This window comes from Dermacentor variabilis, chromosome 8 (genome assembly GCF_050947875.1).
Source record: "Dermacentor variabilis isolate Ectoservices chromosome 8, ASM5094787v1, whole genome shotgun sequence".
In the NCBI taxonomy this organism is placed as follows: Eukaryota; Metazoa; Arthropoda; class Arachnida; order Ixodida; family Ixodidae; genus Dermacentor; species Dermacentor variabilis.
Window position 1 is genome coordinate 120,323,132 of NC_134575.1, and position 25,974 is coordinate 120,349,105.

The 25,974-nt window shown below is 48.1% G+C and overlaps 1 protein-coding gene across 37 annotated transcripts in view; it reads right to left on the reverse strand.

The window, feature by feature from the left end:
* The window catches only part of LOC142590557 (myosin heavy chain, muscle-like), a 47,069-nt gene that overhangs the window by 4,564 nt on the left and 16,531 nt on the right, over window positions 1-25,974 (reverse strand). For 6 of the 37 annotated variants that reach the window (XM_075702764.1, XM_075702800.1, XM_075702767.1 and 3 more), the window contains exons 9-26: window positions 25,604-25,702; window positions 23,607-23,710; window positions 21,618-21,875; window positions 20,984-21,133; window positions 19,392-19,562; window positions 17,661-17,840; window positions 16,929-17,082; window positions 16,541-16,590; window positions 13,229-13,316; window positions 11,448-11,565; window positions 10,306-10,426; window positions 7,631-7,767; window positions 7,274-7,355; window positions 5,981-6,811; window positions 3,593-3,649; window positions 2,630-2,883; window positions 1,403-1,481; window positions 61-306 (exon numbers count right to left, since the gene is read on the reverse strand). In XM_075702764.1, the coding sequence (XP_075558879.1) occupies window positions 61-306; window positions 1,403-1,481; window positions 2,630-2,883; window positions 3,593-3,649; window positions 5,981-6,811; window positions 7,274-7,355; window positions 7,631-7,767; window positions 10,306-10,426; window positions 11,448-11,565; window positions 13,229-13,316; window positions 16,541-16,590; window positions 16,929-17,082; window positions 17,661-17,840; window positions 19,392-19,562; window positions 20,984-21,133; window positions 21,618-21,875; window positions 23,607-23,710; window positions 25,604-25,702 (3,179 nt within the window). Of the gene's footprint in view, window positions 1-60; window positions 307-1,402; window positions 1,482-1,708; window positions 1,788-2,629; window positions 2,884-3,592; window positions 3,650-5,980; window positions 6,812-7,273; window positions 7,356-7,630; window positions 7,768-8,519; window positions 8,641-9,264; window positions 9,386-10,305; window positions 10,427-11,447; window positions 11,566-12,329; window positions 12,418-13,228; window positions 13,317-14,813; window positions 14,902-16,540; window positions 16,591-16,928; window positions 17,083-17,660; window positions 17,841-19,391; window positions 19,563-20,005; window positions 20,177-20,983; window positions 21,134-21,617; window positions 21,876-22,479; window positions 22,584-23,606; window positions 23,711-25,603; window positions 25,703-25,974 lie in introns of all 37 variants that reach the window. The other 31 variants (XM_075702783.1, XM_075702786.1, XM_075702802.1 and 28 more) reach the window with 26 other exon arrangements.

The window sequence follows — 25,974 nt, forward strand, 5'->3', positions numbered from 1 at the left end:
CTCAGTGCATGTACAAGAATTACCCCATTGCTGGCTAACAGTTGAAACAGGGCCCCTTACCCGAGCCTCCTCGTCGGCTTGCCGCTTGGCCTCTTCGAGCTGCGTGGCGAGTGAAGCCTTGATCTTATTGAGTTGTGCCACCTGCGACTCGGCCTCCTCAAGCTGCCGTTGCAATTCGCTGTTCTCAACGCCCATCTTCTTCTTGGAACCGTCCATGTCGTTGAGGGTGCGGTTCGTTTCATCGAGCTTGAACTGGGCGTCGGCGAGCTGCACCTCCAGCTGCTTGACCTGTTTCTCAGCGTTAGCCTTTTTGTTTTAGCCCGCGGGGAAGAGAAAATAAAAATAAAAATCAGTGTTTGGCCCATCAAGGATGCATTGTTGCAAGTTAGAAGGTGTGAAGTCTACAGGATAAATAGCATGTCACATGTGTGAGATTTTTCAAGTGTTTAGTGGTAATGTTTAGTGCTTGTTGCAACAGTGGCTTTAAGAAAGAACCACATGGAAGATAAGTGGAAGCAGTACCGATGTGAGTATGCGTTACAGAATAAACTCAGTAGTGTAAGTAGTGAAGTGTTCAGTGGTAGTTGCCATGATGGCGCAGAGTTGCTCAGTGTCAAAATGAGCGAAAATGTAAGATTCCCGGATATGTTACCGATTATGTTTTTCAGTGCTGTGAGATATCCAAATAGCCGGTAACGTGAAAGAATGCACTTGAGTAAATGTTTGGAAGCTGTTGTAGTATACCAGGATTCAGAGTTGCGACACACGAATAAAATAAAACACGAAATTCTGGGCAACATGCGCTTGCCAAAAGGGTATCATGCTTAAACAGTGAGGGAGGCCATGGCTCGAAGAAGCTTTAAGAATGCGTTTTCTACAAGGTGCAAAACGAAAGTGTCCGAAATTTGCCCGCACACAGCGCTGCCGCGTTCGAGCTTCTTAAGAGCTAAGCTTGTCATCACTGCTTTTGTTTCGGAACGTTCTGTAGTAACGCGTGAAATCGGAAACGTCGTAACGTGATAGGCGGTACGACCAGCCGTGTCACTGCTGTATTGCTTATCAATCATTTCTTTTGACGCAAGTCTTAGAGAACGGGGGAACCACGCGAAGACGCTTAATCTTGAATGCGCCCTGTGAGAGCCACTTTCTGGAAAGCCACAAAGAAATAAATGCTCTTTACATGATGCAATATGAGGCTGCACATATTGAAAGAGATACTCGCATGCGAGAGACTCCTTAGCCCTGAATAGGTTTAGATTACATGCAGTTGGCATTTCTCGTAAACGGTACCCGGAGCATCGGGCAGAGTCGCTATCAGTTAACGCCTCAAGGCCCAGGGCGCGCGTGTTCGCTGTGTGCGGGCGAATCGGAGAGCCTGTGCATTCACGAAGGGAAGGGCTACCTGTGACTTGTTGCTGTGGTCCAGGAGGGATTGGAGGTCGGACACTTCGGCAGACAGGGTGGCACGCTCCTTTTCAACTCTATGTACACATTCGGGGAAAGGGAGAAGACGAGGGAGGAAGGAAAGAAACGGCGGGGTTCATGACAGGGCTCACACACTCGGGGAAAAGCCTACGGAACTGAGGGTAGGGCTCGTCTCTCACTCCTAACAGGCGGGACCAGACAATGCAGGCTGGGCTCGGTGTGGGCCGTCTCGGGCCGGGAAGGAACTTTCAACTGAACGGACTAGCCAACGGGGTGCTTTTACCTTATCGCGGTTTAGGTGGTCAACATTGGCGCGCATGTCATCCAGCTCGCTTTTCATCTGGGCCTTCTCTTTCTCCACCCTGCCGAGCCAAAGTTTCATTAGGGAAGTGCTTCTCGCCAGCGAGAACGTTGACAAAAGGACTGGGCTTGAAGAAAACGCCTTGCGGCACAAAAAAGCACACACACACACACAAAATGCTGGTGTGTAAACTGGCGTGAAGGTAAATGTGTAGGAGTGGTAGATGTGGAAAAATTCATCTTCAAGAAATGGTGCTGCCATTGGCAACTACGTTTCGCAGTTCAACCGCTTGCCCGCAAGAAGCGAGTTTGAGGCGGGTACCTTGGAGAAACGTAAAAAGCAAAAAAATAATGCAATGGCAGGTCGGAAGGACTTTCCCTTTAAAATGTAAAAACTTGCAGTGTTGCCGTTTGTGCCCAAGAGAAAAGCAAAGGCCGAGACAAAGAATTCCGAGCGTGGCTGTAGATCGAAGATTGACTAATACGCATCTTGTTTCATTATGACGAGTTCTTTAGCACATGGATGATACACTACTTTGCGCCCTATACTTAGGTCAAAATTCCAAAAGGTTGTTCCTTCCTCGGGAGTTCTTCGTCCTAAACAAGAGGAGCATTTAAATTCAAGGCAGTCTGCGTGGCACTCCATCAAAGGCACACCGTTTGTGCTAGATATACGCAAGTCCTACGATTTCCCTGTTAAGCTGAGCATACGGCAGTGTTCCCATAAGTAAAACAGTGGTTGAGTTAGAAGGCAAATATGACGCACGTTGCAATGTCGTATTCTATAACAGCACTCCTACGTGCCTCTTTAAGTAGAATACAATTTTTTAACAGAAGCCCGAATTTTCTATATTCAATATTGCTCCCGGGCATCTCGATTCCGAGAGCAAATGCGGGCGCTTACTTGGCCTTGTGTTTGTTGAGCTGGTCGATCTGCTCAGAGAGCTCGGCGACCGAATCATTGTGCTTCTTGCGCAGGTTGGACATGGCCTGCTCATGCTGCAGGTTGGACTCCTCGAGGTCGCGCCTGAGCTTGGCGAGTTCGGCTTCGCGGCGCTTGTTCAGCTCCACCTGGGCCGACGTGGCACCGCCGGACTCCTCCAAACGCTCGCTCAGCTCCTCGATCTCACGAGCAAGGTCAGCGCGCTGCTTCTCAGCCTATCCCGAAAAACAAACAAAAAAGTAAATGCAATGAGCCGGATCACCTATTCACCAGCGTCTCTCTTGGCAAATATGCCTTACTAAGCACTAAAAATGTCTACGGTAAAGTGGCAACGATCAGTACATTACAGCGAATGTCGCGTATATAGTCTGCATCACTGCCCACTAAAAGTGGCACTGCTTCCGCTGGCATATTCTCTATCAAAGACCAGCTGTGGCCTGGTTTCCAAAACCGCGGCTATTCTAAACGCGCACTATTGGCATTATCGCTGCCTGCTTGTATTATGCCTAGAAATTTGCTGGTAGTATTCTGCAGGCAAATTAATTTATTATTTCGCTTAAGCCATCAGTGTATCAGCGACTTCTTTAATTCTCAGCTGCTCAAAGCGATGGAACATATTAAGTCCCAAGAAAGCGACGAGTATTCGCATACTGCGCTCGGGCACAACTTATTGAAAGTATGTGAACACAATAGTGGTGGCATGCACGATGGGAATATATATCAGAGCATACCTATTGCGAATCGGTAATATGACAAGCAGTGATGGCCGCCTTTCACTTGAAGAATTAGTGCCCACCATGGCTAAACTGCTTAGGCCGTTACTTTATTTCACGTTGACAGTTCTCGCCCACCGTGTCATCTAACCCTCTTCCTGAAGTCTTACCTGGCAGAAAACCCCGAAAATACGTAAGTATGTCGACTTACCTTGGCGCGGGCCTGGCGTTCAGCTTCCAGCTCCTCTTCCAGTTCCTCGATGCGGGCCTAGAACAGAAGGCCACACCATGTGACACAGAAGCCAGAGAAAGGGGCGGCCTTCGCAGAAGCAACCACACTTGCGTAGTCCTTGCGCATGGGACGACGACGTCCCCGCCACTCCCCGCGAAAATTCCCCCATCTACAACCAACAGCAAAAGCTCGCCACGTGTTCCACAGCGGGAACAAGCGCTGCGGTGCCAAACGGCACCACAGAAGCATGCTTTAGGCACAGCCGATGAGGAGCCATCCAAACCACGACAAAGCACACGGGCGTCGGGCTAGCCTCGCAGGCCGAACTCGCGGCACGGCCTTGGCTGCCCTGTAAATCCAGAGTGGTTAGCCAAGCGATGATGCCATAAAGCACAGGCACACGCAGCAGTAGTATCAGAAGCTATGGCTCGTCTCGAGGCCTACTTCATAGATGAGGTGCACAGTGGCCGGGCTGGAGGCGAGCACGGGCTCCTGGGCCTGGCGTACGAGCCGCTTGCTCTCGGCGCTGAGCCGGTAGTTTGGCGAGATGTAGGGTCCCTTCTGGAGCGGGTAGAAGGAGTCCTGGAGCAGCGCGTCGCCGGCCGTGGCCACGCCCTTGGGCTTCCTGGCGGGAGCCGCAGCACCGTTGACCAAGGGGCCATCTTCGCTGGCTACTCCGTTGGTCAGGCCGTTCGTGACGGCACGAGCTGCTTCGAGCGCCGAGTAGCTGTCCATGTCGCCGGGTTCGTCGAGGAGTGAGGAGCGAGGAGCACCACGGTTCGCTCGGGTCGGTACTGACGGCTCGAGTCTGCTGCCGACGCGTTAAAAGGGTGGCAAGCCCCGAGGCTTCGGGAAATCCGAGCTGGCCACCCTCGCCCCCGGCGCCGTTCACCCACCAAAAATACCTATGGCCAGAAATATGTACGCGTTCGCGCGCGCTCGCGAGGCTCCCCTGACTCACCGCCGGCAGCTACCGCTAACAGGGCAGCGCCTTTTTTCGAGACTTTCTCGCCCTCTTAACGTGTTTTCTTTTTGGTGCTTCAGGCCTGCTGCCCGTCACTTCCAAGTCTGCTTTTTTCACCTGGTGAAGGGGGCCCCTCACGGTGCAACGGCCTACGGTCACGTGGACGTGTAGCGTTCTCCTGGTTTGGCTGCCAGGCGGCTAGGGCAGGCTGTTTCAGCCGCGGGAGTCCTCAAGGACGAAGTTCGAGCCCGAACTGCCACCGACGGCTTGCTGTCTCGCTTCAAGTGGAGACAGGTAAGACGGCTTTCTTTAGACATACTAATCAGCGTTCTGTTTTTTTTTCTCCAAGAAACTCTCATTTCTCTCTTTTCAACAGATATTTTGGGGCGCATTTCTGGCATTCTTGAGCGGCCTGCTGCCATGCTTCTTCGCTACCGGCTGTTCGACTTTCTTTTACGCTGAATGCAGTAGACAGTATTCGTCGATTCTGACAAGTGAGACGCGTAAGCTTTCGGTCGCCTCAGGTTTCTTTTCCAGCCAAAAAGAGCTCAAGCGGAATTATGTAGCTTAATGGCTTTCGCTGCTGTAGTGATGTTGTGGGTCTTGTTTTTTTTTTCCACTGTTACTCAGTGTGGCTGAAGACAATTAGTTCTTAATGTTGGAGCACCGATCGCGAATTTTTCTATTCGACAAGATACTGAGCCCTTATACGGAAGATACCATTTTGTGCCTTCCATTGGTCAGAGCGGTGTCGTTTTTCTTCCCTACGTTGTTGCTTTTCTCCGACGTCAGCGGCTCATGTATCACCTTAAAGGTTTCCTTAATAGTTTTATTACATTTCAAATTTATTAGAAATCGGCAATTTTTTCTACTTGAACAAAAATTGAAGCCCGGCTGATACGTTGTCTCATAAAACGTCGCGTCATCACAGAAAGCACGTCGATTGTTCACACAATGCATGTTAGCTGAACGCTCACCTGTCGCCTGAAACAAAATGTAATAGACAACTCTGCCTTGCTCCAGAACTCATTTATATGTTGTTACTTTCAATACAAACTACAATAACTTAAAATGAAAATAGACGCGCCGTTTCGCTTCAACACAAATCCCCCAGAAGGACATACGACGCGCTGGCTGCATTTTGTTCTTGTCGACCAGACTGAGTTGTAGGGATCGTGCCATAATACCCAATGCTAGTAGAAAACTCCAGCATTTCATATATACGTCCGGCGAAGCGGCCGCGGATTTTCCGCTTTGCGGAAAATACGCGGCCGCTTGGCCGGAACTTGTATGTTCGGAAAATTTCTTTTTTTGTCCCCCTTGGATAGCAAAGTGTGGTTGCTGATGCTGCGGGAAAGCCCAAAGAAAAGCGACGACGCCAATGAAGTGCACGCAAGCCTTACCTGCAGTTCCTTGATCTGCTTCTGCAGTTTGGCGACCAGCGCCTGCTCATCCTCCAGCTTGGCAGCCAGGCTGGCCATCTCCTTCTCCTTGCGCTGCAGGTTCTGCTCCATCTCCTTCTTGTGCTTCTCGAGGTCGGCAACCGCTTCCTGAGCGAGCTTGAGATCTCCTTCAACCTTGCGCTTGTTCTTTTCGAGGTCGGCACGCGCCTTCTTCTCGCGCTCGAGCGAGTCTTCCAGCTCGTCCAGGGTCTGCTCTAGCTTGGCCTTGACCTTGTTCAGGTGGTTCACCTTGTCTTCGGTGGCCTGCAGGTCCTCGGCGGTCTTCTGGTTCGTTTCCTGCAGCTGCTTCTTCTCCTTGTTGAGCTTGTTGATGAGCTCGTCCTGGTGCTGAATCTCGTCGTTGAGGTTGCGGATCTGGTGGTCCTTGGTTGCCTTGTCCTGCTCCGCTTTCTGCAGAGCCAGTTCCATGTCCTCGATGTCCTTCTTGAGGCCAGAGATCTCGTTCTCGAGCTTCTTCTTGCTCTGCGACAGCTGAGCGTGTGCGTCTTCCTCGTGGGACAGCCTGTCGTTCAGGTCTTGCAGCTGGGACTCGAGATCACCCTTCTGGGTGAGAGCCTTGTTGAGGCGCTCCTCGACGTCACCGGCACCCATGCGCTCGGCCTCAAGCTGCAGGAAGAGGTCGTTCTTCTCCTGCAGGACCTTGACGTTCTGGCCCTCAAGCTCCTTGCGCAGCTTCTCCTCCTTCTCCAGCGCCTCCTGAGTCTTCTTGAGCTTCTCCTCAAGCGCCTTGAGCTCATCCTCCACGCGGGCGACCGAGAGCAGGGGCTTGACCTGCGCGAAGTGAGTGCGCGTGGGTTGATTATGCAGCTTTCGCCATTTCGCGCTGTTCCTCGGCTGATGGAGCAATGACAATTTACGCTTGTAAAAGATTATTTTTCCTGTAATTAAGCGAGAAACCTATACAGTGTAAACGCTCGTCTTGCAATTAATCTGAGAGTGCAAAATAAATTTAGGCGTATTCAACAATGTCCAAGTGTACAGTTTCCACTACGACCTTTCTGTTGTGCTTGATCACGGCCAGGCCGGCTGCATTCCAAAAGCGACGGAATGCAAAAACGCTCGTGCACCGTGAGTTCGGTGCAGGTTTAAGAACCCCAGGTGGTCATAATTGATCGGGAACTCCCCACTATGGCGGGCATCGTAATGAGATTGTTAATTTTGGCCCATAAAGTGTCATAATCCAATTCTTTTTCCGTTGAGAATTTTCTAGAATACTGAACAATGCAAACGTACCTTGCTGTACAGCTTCCACCACAGCCAGTTGCGCAGCTGGAGGAACTTGCGAAGGTTGCGCTGAATGACCAGCAGCGCGACTCTGCAAATGAAAATACTTTCGTTTAAAACGTGTCGCCAAGTGGCATCCATAATTTATAGAACAAATAGTTTAATAACATACAATGAGGGTAAGACTTGTTGACGAAATTGAATGAAGTGTGCGAATGCAGAGATACGCTGGACAAACGTGCTCATGCTCCGTGAAAACTGGTTTAACACCAAGAATGTAGTTTACACTATTTTCGCGGTTACGTCCATTATAGCACCAAATTATCAAGCGTGACAAATAGCAAGCAAATAATAGTGAACTGTTACCTCTGTTCCTTGAGCTTCTGGAAGTGCTTCCTGGTGAGGTACCAGCGCACAGCGGCCTGAATCATGGTGATGATTTTTCCGAGCCGCTCATCACGCAATTCTTCAAGGCGACCCAAGACGCCTGCTCTGAAGAAGATCTGTTCGGCAAGAGGGGACAGTTTAGTGATTTTGCCTCTTAATTTACGTAATATCTTGTCAGGTAGTCGCATTTTGTCCTTGCAAGTGAACGATGAAGATAAGCAATTATTCAACACAAAAGCGTCTATTTTCAATCAGGAACTCATCGTATCGAGTGTACCTTTGAAAAATATGTCTTCGTGGTTATTTCTCATACCACGTGGGTTAAAATTTCGAATTTAAATTAACAAGTTGCCGTTTGCAGTGACGAGCCGCCGTTTCTGGAAATCATGACGTTGATACGTGATAAAATATAGCATCTCAGTTATCGGGACAATGTAACTAAAATGTCTGTGGAAGTTTTACAGAATCATCGGAGGAAAACGCCATCACTAAATCTTTCATATACATAAAGCACCTCTCAAATTTAGGTAATGAACCCTTAGTGAGAAGTATTCACCAAATTGATTGGCATTTCCATTTCTTGTCATAAACGCGGCACTTTATAAGTTGCAAACTGCAGTTTTTCTGCTGTTTTATTTTCCAATTGTAGCTGGCTCACAAACGACCGACTGTGTGATGGACTTCACTTGATCGCTTCTATAGAACATGCGTAAGAAACTAATAAAACAACGCGGCTTATGGTATATCAAACAGAAGTCAATCGAAAATGCTTGGGAAGGTCCGTCTAATGGGAACACAGGCGCAAGGGAGAGGGGAAGGGGCGGGTGGGTAACGGGGTCGAACAGGGAGGCACACAGAGGTGACGTACCTTGGTGAAACCGAGCCGATACTCGCCCTCGTCAAGTTTGATGGCGTCCATGAGCTTCTCTGTGGCGGCACGTGCGTCCACGAAGCCTTTAGGGAGCACGTTAGCGGCAAGGATGGCGTATCTACAGGGGGGCAAGGGCGCGTAACAGGACGAAGCAAGGGCTCAGATCGGTGGGCACTACTGAGGGTGAAAGGGACGCGCGCGGGCTTAGCTCCGCCATGTCGCCGCCTCTGCTTCTCGTGAAGTGCCCGAGTATGAGCAGTGGTGGGAAAGCCAAAGATGGCCTGATCTGGCTATGAACTCCGACCGCTTTAACCACTGAGGAGCGGCAGGCCATATCCGCCAGTCGTGAAATTTAGGACGCTCCAACTTTGAAATCACGCGAGCGGGGAGCAAAGGTCCGCCCTCGTTGGTTAAATTAGCGTCCACCAGAGGACAGCGTGTCGCGAAATTGTGTCCTGGGACAGCTGCTACCGTCCCGTGTAGAATTCCGAGCAGAGAGGAAGCCACTCCTCTCCCGGCGCCGCCTACATGAGCGGAGCGAAGCCCAGCGACCATTGAAGTCAGGCTGCACGTTGTGGACCCACAGTTAGTCGGCATGCGAAGAAGCGCCAGAACGGCGTTCGCAGGTGGGTTAAGCTTCGCGGGTTTCGAGGAACAGTGCGCCGCAGAGCACGGGGTGATGCCTACAGGACAGCAGCAGGAACAAGACGACAGCCGAGGAAGGTGTCGCTGCGCAGCATACCTTATCTTGTCCATAGCGGAATTCAAGCTCGTCAATTTTGGTCTGTTTCATAATTATCTCCGTTGCTTGTCTCCCCTCGATGAAGGAGTCTGGAAGCTCACCGCAGGCAAGGATGCCGTATCTAGGACCGCAAAAGGTCCAAGTGCACAATGACAAAAAGCGCACGCAACATTCGTTGGGTGCAGCTTCTCTTTGGCACCACATAATGAGATTACTTAATGTGAAAATTTAACGATTGTTAGTAAATTTAATGTCGATAAGCAATCTTAAATTACATGAATGCTACCAATTCTTTGAAAAGCTGCCGCTGTTAAGAGCGGAAAATGTATAGAGCGTTGTCAATGCCTTGACATCATTTTAAGTGCAGTCGAGTTCCTGTTCTCGTTAGCGCTTGAGGGCAAGTGGGGACAAAGACCGTGCAAAAAGGGTAGACATGCCAAAAAATGGCGTCTTGAAAAAGTGCCACGGTCTCCAAAGGATGGGAACCATGCTGCCAGAGGAAAACAGCCTCGGGTTGCATGAGGGGAAAAATGTGCAGCCTTCGACAGGCGCCCGGGGAGACGTGCGCAAGAAATGGGGCTCGGAGTGGGCATACACAAAAAACGGCGCACTTACCACTTTCATAGGAAAACAAAAAAGCAGCTTGCCGTAGACTAGACTGTCACATGGCAATGGACACGGGGACAAAAAAAGAAAAAAAAATGATCGGGTGTTGTTCGGCTACGGGGGCAAGGGTTGACTAGGGGACTGATTCGGACACAGGTTGCGCTCTATTGTGCAGCTCTCTCGCAGTTTCTCGAACAAACAAATTTACGAATCCGTGTGGCACTAGGCAGCGTGTGGATCAACAGTGGATGTCGATTCACGCACAGCTAGAGGCTGGTGAGAAGAAATTCCTTCCATACCCATGCCTTTTGATGATTATGTCGCTCAGTTTCGTTCGCCGGCGACGTTAAGTACGGCCGAGAGCTGCACGATAGGGTGCCCATTAGAGGACCATGGGGGGGAGGGGGGGGTCCTTTGTTTTACTCCGGTACATGCCTTGCTGTGTCCGAAGCGGAAATCGTTGGCATCGAGCTGAATGGCTTCGATGACCTTTTCGGAGACGTTTTTCGCGTCAACGAAGCCCTTGGGGACGGCGCTCGCCGCCAAGATCGTGTATCTGGTCGGGGAACACAATGCCAGCATGAGGATTGCACCGCAAGGAAATACTGCTGCTGCCACCGCGAGTGGCTGCCGCTAAGCGAGGATACCATTCGCAATCGACACGTTATGACGCCTGCAGCGCAGGATTAGCTGAAACCAAAGCTTAAGCGTCATTTATCTTTCGGTGAAACAGTCGCAGTGATATTCAAAGAAACAAAAATGCGCATAGCAAAACAAAATAAAAGATATCCCCGTTACAAGTACGATGCTGTAAGTGATGGATGTCATGCACGCGTCTGGGCAGTGCCAACATTGTATAGAGTGCGGTTGCCAACAAGCGCTTGTGTTATGAACTAAGAACCAAATTATGTCAGAAACAGACGCAATGACGTATATCAATTCTTCATAAACACAATGCCATTCAAAGACAGACTGCCTCGATGTTTCGATACGCTGTATATATATATTATGCACCCATTTTCTTTTTATGAGCACGGTAGCCTACAATATTAGAAATGAGAGGATGAAAATTTTCAATAGTAGGTTCCCTAAGTGCTTTTAAAAATGGCATTGACAATATCACTGTTCTTAGTCAAGGAGTAGGTTTGTTTTGAGAGGAAGGGAGAACTACACATCGCACTACAGAATACGCGAAGTCACAAGGCGTATTATTTTTTATTTCAAATCAGGCGAGAAAGCTATCACATGAACAGGCTTTGCAAACGACTTATTAAAGACACACGCGTCTTAAAGAACTGAGTGGCAACGCCATTCTTTCTTCCATTTCGTTTTTTTCTGCCTAATGGCAAAGCAAGCCAAAACTGGTTCAATGCTTCATCAAATATTTACAAAGGTTTTAATTCTATGACGCGCAGTTGCACAAGATGAAGCAAAGCGGATGAAAGAAGCGCTCTACAAATGCTGACCTGTATATTTTACATAAGAAATCAAGACGTTTATCGCTGCAGTTCAGCAAAACTCTCACAATCGTACCGTAGAAATGCATAAAGCAGCATTGGATGGATCGTCCAGCTTACCGCTGCTTGAAGTCAGGGTAGATCATCCTGTTGGGGAAGCCCTTACGGCAGATACGGATGCCTTCAAGTACACCGTTGCAAGTGAGCTGATGCATGACAAGGTGAGAGTCGATGACACCTGCATACGCACCACAGACACTTAGATTTCTGTGGCGGCCCTTCTGAAAATCACAATCCTTGCATATTTGCAGTTTTACGCTACTAACTATAGCTGAAACCTGTAGGAAGTACATGTATAGAGCACGTGGCCATCGATAGGCATATTAGGCATAATACAGTTTATTCCGCGTTATTAATTTGTTACCACCCCATATTACCATCTCTTTCATACCAATGTTTGGCAAATCTTGAAACCAGTTTGAGCTTTGTTTCGGCTGTTGGTAGCTTTATTAAATGTGTTCTAGTCAACCACCTTTTATATCGAAATTTCTAAACACTGATTCTAATTCGGCGACAGTGATGCGGAAGTTGGGCATAACATTAGCGATAAAAGGAGAAAAGAGCATTTTTTGTTGATTGAAGACCGCGAGAAAGTAGCCTCTCGTGGCCACATGATACTCTGCATCGAAATAAACATTTTAGCAGCTTACGAGTCTCTGTAAATAAGATTAGCTTTCGGTTTTCGTTAGGAACCTGTACGACACAAAATGGCGCTTACAGAGCTGTTAGGAGAGCTATAAGGAGGCAATGATCTTGTCACAGAAAAAGCATTACATGGCTATTTTATTGCTTCACTTCATTAAGCAATGCTGTTGACATTTGCCCACACAGTGCAATATTCAAAAGCTCTCCAGACGAGAATGCGGGTTTAGTACCCTTACTGTCTCCTATATGACAAAAAGAAATACAAATAAAAGAAAGGTTCGGACGGAATTCATTTACCTGGGGACTTGGTTTCGTTCGGAATGATACAGCGGACAAAGTGGGGGGAGGTGCTATTCAGGGTAGCCATCAGCTTGTTCAACTGTTCCTGTGGGTCACCAGTGCAGGGCAGAGGGTTAGGCAAGACACAAGATAAGGCTGCGTTGTGCGCATGGTGGAGGCCGCACGCGTGCCCTGGGGTGTACGTGGCGTGGGGTGTAGGATACACTTGGATCTTAGGTGTGGGGTCGTGTGGCAGCTGTACGGGCAGTTGAACACTGTGGGCTTGGGGTTGAATATACGAGGTGGCTGCGCTTCTATCGGTGGGCGCGGGGTCTATCTAGTGAGGTGGGTGCGTGGGCCGTACGTTGTGTACTTGGGGCTGGCCGACTTCGGCGGGTGTAGGGCCGAGTGCGTGTGGTAGGTGCGGGGCCAAGTGTGGGGCGGCATGCTCCGCGAACAGCCGGTTTCGGTCTCCTGAAGAGGACAAATTTTGCCTGCTCGAGCTCGTTTCGCAGAATCCCGGGCAATGTCTAAGGCAGTAAAGCTGTCATTAAAGCAAAGAGTCTCAAATGCGCGAACCTTCTTGCACTTTTAAAGTGCGATGAAAGCGGTCGGAGTTGAAGAAAGTATATTCTCGCGCTGCAGCGCTTTCAAGAGGGCAGACTTTGTATTGCTAGCTCCAAATACATAAGATACGAAACATTTTTTTTTAAAATACGTTTCTTAATGAAGCTGTAACAAGGCGAATTAAGAGCGTGCCTGTCGGATATTGAGCGTCGTCAGATTTTCCTTTAGCGATGCGCCAACGAAACCGGCTGTTTAGTTTTTTCTTCGTGGGGCATAATGGGACTCGGGTCGTGCTACAGAGGGGGTGTGGGTGTCACCGAACGGGGCGATCGGCGGGGATCGTGTCTTACGTGGCTGCTTGAACTCGTTGGGAATGATGCAGCGCACGAAGTGTGGATGAGTGCTGTGCAGTGTCGCCATCAGCTTGTTCAGTTGTTCCTTTGTGGCAGAAAGGCGAGCAAAGCAAGGGTTAGGCGCTTGCGCGCTCGCACACACAAAAACGCCACGTCGGTGGCATTTCTCACTGCAAAGTAAGACAGGCCACAGCCAGACACAGCAGCATTAGGCTCTAGTAAAGCCGCGCAACAGCACGAGCGCCGAGGTAGCCTCTACATTATACCGAGAACTTTATTGTATAAGCTTCAGAGCGTAGCACATACTTTCGTGACGTACTTTCTGGCTAGCATATTGTATTTACGTTGTAGGTTAGCTAGCACTTTTTTGCGAAGCGTTGCTCATGCAGTCGCGAAAATATCTTTCAGCCATAATGGCTTGAGCTGCAACCAAGCATTTACATTTCGTGCCAATTACTGCACGTTTAAGCTGAATGGGCAAGCCGTCAGAGAAAAACTTCTGCATCAACCGCAACGAGCTCAGCTACAAGCACTTAGATGGTTTAGGATCAGAAGTTACGTGATTATAGATATTGAGATAACAGCAGCAGCGGCCATTGCGACCTTGACACATCAAGTCATTAAAAAGCAAAGCATATCATGTTTATCGCTCACATTCATACATTCCCACTGGAAAAGTTGACAGGTTGGAAGGAAATCCAAGGGACAATTCCGTGTAAATTAAGAGAGAATTTAGGGGGAAGTGAACCGTGCTCGGTTTTTCAAGTGCAGGTTTGGGAACCATAGAGGAGTTATACAGGAGACGTATTGGGAGACATTAAAATCACGTATGGGAAAATACGACAATCACCGGGTAATAGATTTATCAGGGGCAGATGATACGTGCGTATAGGTAGGTGGACGCATACATGTGAATATGCACGATGCATTGCAAGACAAACGTAAAGGTGAGAACGAGGAATTTTTTTTCTCTCTCTCTTTTTTCAGAAGGCGAGAGGAGGAGTGAACTACCTTCGTACTAGAGGAGAAAACACGGAATGAAACATTCTATGGGTCCCATTAGTTAAGGATGATCGAGGTACATTATACATTTCAGGTATGTGGACAAGGAATTTAGACAGAAACTACAGTGCTTGGAACAACAGGAGAAGAAAGAAAGGCTGGGTATCAAGCATACAAGGTAACACACGGGTACACCTAGAGCACGCAGTCGTAAACGTTGCTTGAAATTCAGGTGCGAGCACTGAATAGGTAACGTGTTGAGACGAACTTGTTATTCTTTGCAACAGTTTAGCGCCAATTACTGCGTAGTTAAAGCTAGCTCGTAAAAAGGAGCTTTCATTTTACCGCACGTTTCGGTGTTCGTAGCACTTACATGCGAACGAATCTGCACGTGCTATGTTCAGCTTACGCCTCCTTCACAACCGGCTGGTGCAAAGGTGGGACGATTCGCGACTTTGCCATGCTACACACGTAAGCTTCGCAAAATTTCCAAACGCAGCGCCTCGAGAAGGCTTTAGATTTTGCTTCACTCGAACACTCGACTGCGTGCTACGGGTGTGCAGGGACGGTGACCAGGTACCTGGGGATTTGGTTTCGTTGGGGATGATGCATCGGACAAAGTGGGGCTGCGTGGAGCGCAGGGTGGTCATGAGCTTGTTCAGTTGCTCCTACGGAGAGACAAGAGGTTGAGGTCATGCCGTTCATGCCATGGACTTGGGTTGAGGTGCGCGAGCAAGTGACCCGGCATTATAGGGCATTAGGGAGTCCTTCGTGAACTTCTTGCGAATAGAACACGTCCGGCGGTGGTATTCGACATCCTTTTACGAAGAGTTCTTCCGATGATCTCGTAAGCTACATAGAATGGCGCCTCAGGCTTCCTAGTTTCCTGCACTGTGAAGCAACCTGCTGCGGCTGAAAACGTAACACTGTCATTAAGGCCTCAAATGCACATACAACCTCATCATCTGGTTAGCAGGGTAGCGAGTTGGTCTAACTAGCTTCGCTTCATGGTTAGTGTACGGTGCACCGGAAACGGGTGAAGATAGAAGACGGCGACGGCACTCTGTAGATTCGCCATCTTGTTAGCGTTGTACCACAGCCCGCGCTCACTGTGCGCTCGTGGCTGGATGTGGTGGGTTGCATTGTCCAGCACAGCTACGATCCAGAGATAACTTGACAGTCACGCAACCTACGAACACGACGGTAATAATCGAAAAAAAATCTGCGGATAAAGTGCGCGCCGGACTTGCTAGTAGGAATTAAGCTTTAGGTGAAGCTAAAAGCGAGGCGCCACTGCCTTATTTACGCGGCGCGACCTACTCTTGATGAACGCGGCCTCCTACACTACCTGGAGTCACTTGCCCGCGCGAGCGTGCTCTTCAGGAACCTGTAAGAGGGCTCAAAACTTATTAGGAGTAGTGATACACGGAAATGGCTTTGTGAAAGGACACGAACATGCAGTCACTTAAGAATTGATAGGTTTCCTGCTGCTACAATCATTCACGCAAACAAGCGCATATCAAAGGTCTGCAAGCTCATAACAGACGTTTGCCTCTGCTCATACCTTGCGGCAATGAGCACTGAATCATTAGTAAACGACGAAATGACCGAGTTCGTTTTCGATTGTTTCTTTAGAATATTGACGCAATTGCCGAATCGCAGCTTTGAGACAGCCATCTCTTTTGTGCTTGCAAACAAGATGCAGAGAGTGCTCGTGCGCAAAGCGGCAGCGCGAGGTGCTGCACGAGCGATGTAAGGCCAACCGCATTTGTTGTTGCATCGGTTGTTTCGCTTGTTTATGCTGCGAGCGATTTGTGTGGACCTGTGTGCGACGTACCTGCCACCATAGCGCACGATATACAATAAAACACACACAAACATAAAGATGCGCATTTCGTACGCTCATAAAGATATTTTCGAGGTTAACAGGAGAGCTGAACGCCTTACTGAGCAAATTTATCTTTGCAAGAGTACATTTTACTTTGACTCAGAGATTGCTGCCAACTGTTGATATCAACCACAGACAGCACTAAATGAATAAAAGAAATTATTAGAAGAAACGCACACATATGTGCAACATTTGTGTTCTTTGTATTGTTACGATACGACATACGCCTTAAGCTTAGGTGTTTTCGCACTTTAAATGTTTGTTTTTACTCACTAGCCAGAAACATTTGTCGCACACTGAAGTCGCTAAATCAGTTTAAAGCGTCACCAACAAATGCAGACTTTATGGCTCGTTTCCTATTTTAAATACTTGTGAATTTCTGTACACGCAAACCAATGTAAAAGGTCAAGCGAGCTTACCCTGTACAGACCAGACACAGTCTGGAAGCCGGAACCCTTCTTGCGACCGCCTGAAAGACATCATTCGTAGTTGTGTAAATACGCTCTCGTTTTCAGCTAGCTTCCTAACGGTGCCTATGGCCACCAAGAAATACGCAGGCGTGACAGTATTCGACACAAGTCCTTTCGCGTAACAATCTTAACTCCTGTAACTTCAAACCCTAAATGTAGGCACAACAGTAACTTGGAGTATCAACAAAAATAAGTCAAGCTTATTTACAACATGCACCAATCACAGTGTTGAAGGTAGCGACCACTCATTTATTTCCCATGAAATTGAGCAGTAAACAATGCTCGCATTAGATTATTTTGCACCTGACTTTATCGTTGGCAAGCAGCATGAGCTTACCCTTTCCACCCTTGTCATCAGAGGCGCCCAGGCCGGGGTGGTCCTCAAAGATGGCCTGCAGCAGTGCGTTGGAGCCCTTCTTGAACTGGTCAACGACGCAGTCGTTCAGAGGGTCCTTGTTCTTCTCCAGCCAGCCGCTGAGGTTGTACGGAACCTGAACAGCAAGAGTGTGCACAGATGAGTCATGTACGCACATGGCGCCTCAGAAATATTTCTTTGCAGGTGGATGTGTACATCACGCTGCGTGTATAACTCTATTTGCCGAATTCATCTCCTATTCCATTCGGAACGGGGAAGACTTTGACCATTCCGAAAAAAATTAAGTTTTGTGCAGATAATGCATCTTTAGGGCGCACACGTCGCTTTGACTTGGTAGGCTTTCAGTGTTTGGTAACGTCGCGTGACAAACAGGCGAAGTGGGCGCAGCGCCAAAAATTTTTATCGACAGCGATGGGCTAATGACGAGAAAGGTGTAGACTTGGTTAGTATTGTTCGTCTTTTGTTCGGCCTAATCATATATGATCGAGAGTGCGCACGTGATAAATGGCGAGTTTACGCAGTTTTCATGACGTCACGACGAAGTGGGGGTGGCCCTAAAACAATTCGACAACCTTTTGAGGGCTAATTGCACAAGTGGGGTAGAAACAGATTGGTATAGCTTTACTTTACAGCACCCCAGGCACCGTAAGATAAAGTACAATAATAAGCAGAGGGCGCAGAATATATACGTACAGTGCCGGCGTAGTGGACAATGGCGAAATGAGCCTCAGCCTGGCCAGGCTTTGGTGGCTTCGGCTTGATGAAGTTTGGTGACTTGCCAAGATGGTTCGTCTTCAGTTTTTCCTCGAAGGTCTTGTCAGAAGCCTTGGGGAACATAGACTCTTCTTCCAGGATGGAGAGCACACCCATAGGCTGACGGGTGAGGAGGAAAGAGCGGCAATCAGAGCACGCCAAGTCCTTTGATCGCAAGTGTGAGTTAATAATCCCATAGCGGTCAAGGATATAGTTGAAGACAGCTTTAGACGCCGCCTTTTCTTTTACACGTGATTCTCAAGTGAGACCCGTTGCCGATGAAACCATTTACTAGGCTGTTATTTTCGGCATACTAGGCAACGTCATGTCGTAGATCAGTTCATGTTGCGGCGATGAGTTTCAAAATTAAGCGTATTAAATAGTAACACACTACTTAAAATATTCTTACGACATAAAGACAGTCTGACAATCTTTAGTGCGACATAGCGACAGATTCTTCACAGCCGCTTGTACTCTGTTTAATGACTCATCAGCAGTTGAAACACATTGATGCATTTTTTTTACTGCATAGATGCGAGGAATAAAGGCATTTATAATACTCGTATGGCGGAAAAGCAAGGCAAGCAAGATTACATATTTGGAAAGATTGGATGCGCTTTGTAGACGATCACAAGGAAGAAGACGGGACAGGCGCAGACGGGATTGCGCCTGTTCCGTCTTCTTCCTGGTGATCGTCTGCAAAGCGCATGCAATCTTTCCAAATGCAATGAACCAACTTTCCGAACAACGTATTCTGCTAAAGGTTACATATGGAGCCATAAAAGCTTTATCACTGAAATAAAGATGTGGATACTTCAAAAGCATTAAATGTCGCTGCACTATTCGTAACTGCATGCTGCTGAAGGTGACGCAAAACACTCCATTAAAATGAAGAATTTGAAGTCGAGCCCCCATGTACCTAGAAACGAAACTCCAAGCATTGTGTGGTCGTTAACAAATGCGATACAAGTGTTACTTCTCATATGCTAGAACTTAATAGGAAAAAAAAACGAGAAAGTTGCACTCTCTTAGTCTTCGAATCATAATAAAAAGCTGGAAGAAACGCAAGAAAACGACACAGCGACAGGAAATAAGCACAAAATAATCATCTCAGAAGGGGTGACCGCATGCAAAGTGTAAGGGAAATATCGGTGCAGAAGGTATAGCACATGCTCCGACACAGGCATATGTCTTCTTTAAGGTTAGGAACTATGCTATGTGGTGATCGGGTATAGTTCGTGACCATGCTGTACTACGGAGACGGGAAATATCGATTCCTACGGGGAGATTTGCAGGGGGCAATTTAGAGGGATACTGTGGACGCTACAGAGGAATTTTCGCGTTTCACGAAACTACTCGTTGGCACATCTGAAGGCTTATAGTGATCATGCATTTTCTTTTCTTTCATCCGTCAATCACACGTGGAGCAAAGTAAATTGAGGCATCAGACTGCGCGGTGCGCTTTAGTGTCGCTTGCCTCATTTCACTTCGACCTTGCTGCGTGGCACGGTGGTGGCGAGTTAGCTTAGTGCCTACGTAATCGCGGGGTTCACCGTTACGGTTGACATAAACAACGGCGAGGGGGAGACTGTGCGCAGCGGGCACAGACTCGCTACGGGGAGGTCCTCGTGCCGGGGCTAGGCATGGCGGTTGGTGGTGGGGAGGCTTTACCTTCTCAATAAGCTCGATACAAGCTTGGAGATCGAGACCGAAGTCAATGAAGACCCACTCGATGCCCTCGCGCTTGTACTCTTCTTGCTCCAGAACGAACATGTGGTGGTTGAAGAACTGCTGCAGCTTTTCGTTGGTGAAGTTGATGCAAATTTGCTCGAAGCCGTTGTACTGTACACGGTCGGGCATAATTTGGGGGGCGGTAGATGTGGCGGGTGTCGTGTACGGGGGAGGGGTATCGTAAAAAAAGTGTGCAGTGGTGGTAGCGGCGGTAGTGCCAGGGGGTGAGACAGAAAGAAGAAAGCACAACATCCGTATGTTAACAGCGTGAAGCCACTGCGTCACTTGAGGCGGCGGCCGCGGAACCAACCGAGACACCTAAGCGCGCCAACGCTGCGCAACCATTCACACTTTTAGTTGAGGAGTACCGTCCGCAATCACCTGTTTAGGCGGTAATTTGCTAAACAAAAACGCACGGTGCCTCTTTGTGGTTATGCGGCCGTCGGCCCACTTGCGGCAGACGTGTTACGCTGTTTCCCTCCCTGCGGCGGCGGCTAACGTTGCTTACGAGGGCGCACACGCATAGCTCGAGTAGCCCTCCGGCCACTAGTTACCTTCTCAATGAGCTCGATACACGCTTGCAGGTCGAGGCCAAAGTCGATGAATTCCCATTCGATTCCCTCGCGCTTGTACTCTTCTTGCTCAAGAACGAACATGTGATGGTTGAAGAACTGCTGCAGCTTTTCGTTGGTGAAGTTGATGCAGAGCTGCTCAAAGCTATTGAACTGCGAGGATCAGGGAGGAGGGGGAAGGGGGAGGAAGAAGGTCTACATCGGGAAGACAGGTGACCCACTACAGGAACGCGCCGCGGGAGCGGGCGGAAGGATACCAGAGCTTCCTGTGGCTTTCAGGGAGTGCATCAGTCATTGCGTACTGAAAGCAGTGGTGCCAGAGACCGAACCAGGTAAGCAGGTTGCTTTGCCTGCCTTATAATTAGGGCACATGGCTAGGAATAGGGTGTTCTTGGTGGTCAAGAAGGGATGCATAGGTGCCAGTCTACAAAGGAGAATGCGGGATTGTAGAGGAAGGTCTTAATGGGACGGAGGGCATTAAACTATCGCTCATTTTTTTTAAAGCTGTGTTCTTCATCCATGTGCACGTCTAGGAAGTTTCTTATGAAACGTAGATGTGAAATTTACGTTCTACGCTATTGAAAACAGCTTTATCGGACATGCTCGTAGTTGACTGAAGTGTCTTCTCGTTCAACTTCGCTCCAGTGTAGCCATAGCAGACGCTTCACATTCTGTGTGCACTTGGCGGCATTCTCACGTGCCTTCTGCTATATGATAAAATGAAGAGGAACCTGAAATGCGCCGCCTTACTTCTGCTAAGCTATTCATTATTTGTGGGCAGTGACAACCAACAACAATGTTTCATAATCACTCGTGAGATCGAAAGTGATCTGCCCACTTCATGATAAGGATAACCACTTTTTGTTACGTGGCATATATTTACGAGATGCGCTTCATTATTTCCGGATTAAATTTCTCTAAAACCCGTACACAAAAAAACGCCAATGGCATACGACTCACGTCGAAGATCTCAAAACCGGCGATATCCAGCACACCGATGAAGTGCTGGCGCTTCTGCTTGGTGTCGAGCGTCTCATTGACACGCTTGACCAGCCACTTGAACAGCCTGTCGAAGATAGCCTTGGCCAGGGCGCCCACAGAAGCCGTCACCTGTTCGGGATAAAGCGGACAGATTTTCCCAAGAGCCTAAATATTCAATGCGAAGTTTGAAGGCTCTACCGCCGTTCGAAACTACATATTTTCTATCGTTCAACTTTCTGATTTTTGTTATATTATTGTCACTAAGATTACAACTGCCTACACTAGTTCGATAGCAAATGTAGAGCAAAAATCGATATGGGATGTTGATATTAGTTACTCTCGACACGTGTATGTATGTCCCCCCCGCTTTCTGCTATAACTTGGAAAATGGCACCCACGGGACTCGCAGATTTTGCTGCAGCCGGAATGCAAATAAATCGTGAGAAGACGAATGGCTCTTCATCAATTCGTCCCGCGTATAGTACTAATTACCGGCAGCACGTCACTAAATGACTCTCTTCGCCAGACGAGAGAACTGCACACTCTCCAACGCTGCTCATGGCGTCTGCGCGTCGAGTCATCGCTCAAAAAGGGTGCGGTTCGACCGGCGTACCTGAGTGATGTTCCTGCCCTGGGTGACGAACTCCGTGCCGACCTTGATACGCGGCTTGAGCAGGTTCTTGTAGAGGTCGGCGGCGTTCAGACCCAGCAGGTGGGCGACACGCTCGCCTTCCTCGGTGCCGTCGGCCTCGGCCTGCTCCTCTCGGGGCCTCTGCTTGAACTTCAGGCAGCCGAAGTGCATCACGGCAGCCGTGACCTTGTAGATGTTCTCCTTCTCCTCATCCGTGAAGCCCAACACGTCGAAGGCAGTCTGCGGGATGCGTTCAGATGTTGATCACTCGATTTCCACCGAGTCCTTTTTTTTGAAAAGCGCGCTAGCGAAGCCACGATACACTGACTGTGCTAAAGGACAGCGTTGAAAGTCTGATAACGTACATGTACGCAAGCTATGCTAAGATGGTAGTAGTTGTGGTACCTGCACTCCTAGGAAGCTGGAATTTGAGGCGCTACCTTTTTTCACCTGAGGTTAAGGATAACTGAACCGATAACGACATCTTCAGAATGCAAGCAGTTTCGGAGGCCTATAGGCTGTGGTTAAAGTACACAGACACGTCTGTGCTCAAATGACGTGCGTACTGCTGAACAGCATTTAACTCGAAGCATACTGTTATTTCACTAAGGAACTAAAGCAAATTAATAGGTGCGATTATGACTGTTCACATATTCGGCAGCAGACAGGTACGTGTAATTAAAACTGGGTCTCAAACTACTTCTCGCTTCACTCCTCAAAACTCGAACGCAGCATTCAAGATGAGATAATAATGACAAAATAAAAAAAAGAGATGCTGATGAATATGACGTGATTGAAGGAGAGGGCAGGGGACGTGAAGGTGGGAAGGAGAAGAGTTACTCACGTCGGTAACCAGAAACTCTTCGCCGTCGTCAAGGCCGGGGATGCTAGTCTTACCCTGGGACACGAAATGGTAGTCGTTGACGTTGTTGCTAAGGAGCAGTTTCTCTGCAACGGCAAGGAACAGGCACGGGAAGGTCGCAATGCTGCACTAGGGTCACGACCTTCCCTACCAACCAACTGCGATACCGCAGCATGGACGCACACCTAACACGGCTCGCCTCTTTCAACAGGTCGCTTTTACGCCGTACGGATAACACGTGAACGAATAAAATATATTTCGACCCTATTTTCTCCGTTATCTGATTCGGCTCGTTATGAAGTTCATTTCATTATTCGTGTCCTCCCAGATCTAATTTGCTGCGCTCCGTAACGAAAGACAAGGTTTACTACAGCTTCACGCCTGCGTAAGTTTTTTACTATTCGAACCCACTTTTGCGGTGGTATGCAAATACGCAATGTTAATAACCACATGGTCGTGACCTACAGGGCATGAAAAAACTGTAACAACGCACTAAACTCACTGCGCAGCAATGCAATTGAGCTAGACGCTAGTGAGTAGGCTTTTCCGTCTGGCCTGTGAATAAGGAATAGTACGTTAACGGGATACATTTAAACATGAAAACTATTTTGCAAACAACTTCAGCTAAGCAACCACTTGTAAGGCTGGCGGTAGCCAACGAGCAGAGTTGTGTCACCTGCTGCTTTCTTCTTTATCAGTATATTTTTTTATGTGTGAAAGACACTATGCTATTCAGCGGAATAAGGGGACTACTGGCGGTGCGCTTCCTAGAGCGAACGACTGCTGGCCAGCTGGGCGAAACAAGGCGTCTTATTGAAGAGGTTTCGTTGGAAGAAAACTACGTGCGGGGATATGGTTGTTTGGTCTCCAAGGATAGATGAGGCATTCGCTAGTGGACCAGGAAAGGCTTGAAAGGCAGGCTCTCGAGCAAGAGATAAAGTGGAAGGGTTTGTCCATGGGCAAGCCCACGAATACCGGGTAATTGTGGTGGTTTGTCACGAGATGGTGGTATAGAATTGGTGGCACAAAGGTGGTGGCAGAGAAGTCAAGAGGAGACGGGACCCATGACCGTGATGCGTATAGTGTTGTCGTGTGGCCGTGTTACTCACGTCGGTGGCCATCAGCTCTTCGCCGTCGTCCACGTTGGGAATCTCAGTTTTACCCTGAGACACGAAGTGATACTCGTAGACGTCATCGGAGAGCAGCAGTTTATCTGTGTTTTTTTGGAAGGAAGCGGCACAGGCACCCGGAGGCAAAGCTCATTAGACAAGGCAGCAGCCAAGAGCGCAGCGCTTTGGCAAGCCACGCGGGTTAGCTCCAGCCCACGGGTGGCGCCCAACTAAAGAAGTATAACCACACCTCGGTAAAGAAGGACCTCGCCTTAACTGAAGGCAACCAAGGTAACACAATGAGGCGTCAGTATGGCAGAGTCAGAGTCGGTTTACATTTAAAATTGCTCAAGATGAGGACAAGCACAGAAAACAAAAGAAACCATGAGCGCTGGCAAAAAAAAAAAGCATTGGCTGCATAGGGTTACAAAATTATTTGTGCATTATTCACGTGGAAATACATAAAAGATTGGTGTTCATTTCTTTCTGGGCTTCTTTATCTCCGTCATTAAAGATAATAGTAATTTTTATCATTTATATTAGATCTCTCCTCGCAGGTAAAAAGAAATTCTCATCGGTTGCACGTAGAAAATATTTACTGCCTTCATGTGTTCCTTCTCATATAGAGCCCAGCGTCATTTCCGCTGCACGAACATTCTACTTTCTGTGTTGCGTTATTATAAGCTTGTCAGGGTTGTCACTTGTTAGTGCAGACAAACAGTGAAAAGACAGCGCACAGAAAAGCTTCCTGAAAATTGGCGGCGATTGGCTGCCAGTTCTTAGAGAGAAAGTGACGTTCACTGGCATGCAGTTTTCTTGTCATCGAAGGTGACTAGAAAAGCGCATTTTTTTTTTCGATTGCTCTTTCTAGTGAAGTTTTGTATAGCTCCCAGATGGAACTATTCAGCAATCCAAAAACCAGCTCACTTTGTCTCTTTCCATGTTTCAAAGCAGAAGTATTTTGCTTTTTTTAACGTTTGTGCACCATTTCGTAGCGGTGGTGCGCCAAAGATGATTTTCGACATAAAAGCATGACGAAGCATGGACAATTAGAACAGCAACAAATACAGACGCCAGAAAATAAACAAGATGAGTGTCAACACCATGCACTGTCATCGCAACCCTTTCGTACCGCATGTTACATCTTAGCCCAAAACGGCAACGTGAAGCAATTAGACAATATTTTGTGATTACAAAAAGCAATGCGACTGCGTAAAGCACGGCTGAGTAGCACCAGCGGTTTGCTTTGTTTTTGCTTCAAAGAAAGCGCGCGCGAGTTTCTATGTGTTCCCTGAGAGTGCAACTTGGAGAAGCTCACGCTACCTCGATGTGTGTACTAGCATGTTCAATAGCATTATGTGAAGATCAGGTTATTGTGTACAGTTTTGGCCGATTATGACGGAAAATCTGCACCCTCTGTTTTCAGTAATATGCTGTGATGTGTAACGGCTGTTCCATAACGCAGCCACTGGGACGTGAGGGGTCTTCAACGCCAAAGCGCTTTTTCCAAGGACACAACGACTGCGTAACGACGCGTTTGCTCGGGAAGCCCTAAACCACAATGCTTCTATGGTGATGTTGCCACCGCAAAGCCGCCATCATTGTACCTTTAGTCTTGTTATTAGCCTGTGAGTTACATCTACGTGAAGTGTTTTTTTTTTTTCAAAGAATGTCACCCTGTGATTCAATTCTTTTTTTTCAGCAGCGAATACATTTTCAACATAGCCTGCAGTAACTTCACGGAGCGAAAGTTGCACTGCAGCGAATCTACGAAATCCACCCCTAAATTCTATGCTGGATAAATCAACGAATCAAAAAATACATCTAGAGAAGACAGAACTAAAAGAGTTACATCAAAGTGGACACAGTAGCATCCCTTCTACTTTTGAAAATTTCACTCTTTGTGGTCATTCCCCTCGATTTCAAGTATTGATTGATCTTGCTTAGGTAAATATGACAGAGGAGAAGCTAACGCGAAGTAAGCACTCTTGACTTACCCTTCAGCCCAGGGATCTTTCCCGACATGAGCTGGTAGAAGATGTGGTACGAGCGCTCAGCGGGCTGCTGAGAGATGACACGAGCTTTCTCCAGCAGATCTGTTGGGGTCGGTGGGAATGGGCGCCATCAGAAACGGCACCTTAACAAAAGTGATCTGTCACTTTGCTCGCATTTATGTCTGTACTGGAAGGACTGTGAAAAACAACGATTGTGTTTAACTAAGGTAGCGTTATTTAAGTCCAGCAAATAGTAAACGAGATCTCCCAACTTTGGGCGACTAGGGTTCACGCCGTGCTTCGGGAGCACTGCCCAATTATTTTGTGAAACGCCTATGTAGCGATTCGGTTCGCTTAAGGCACTCTTTCTCTAT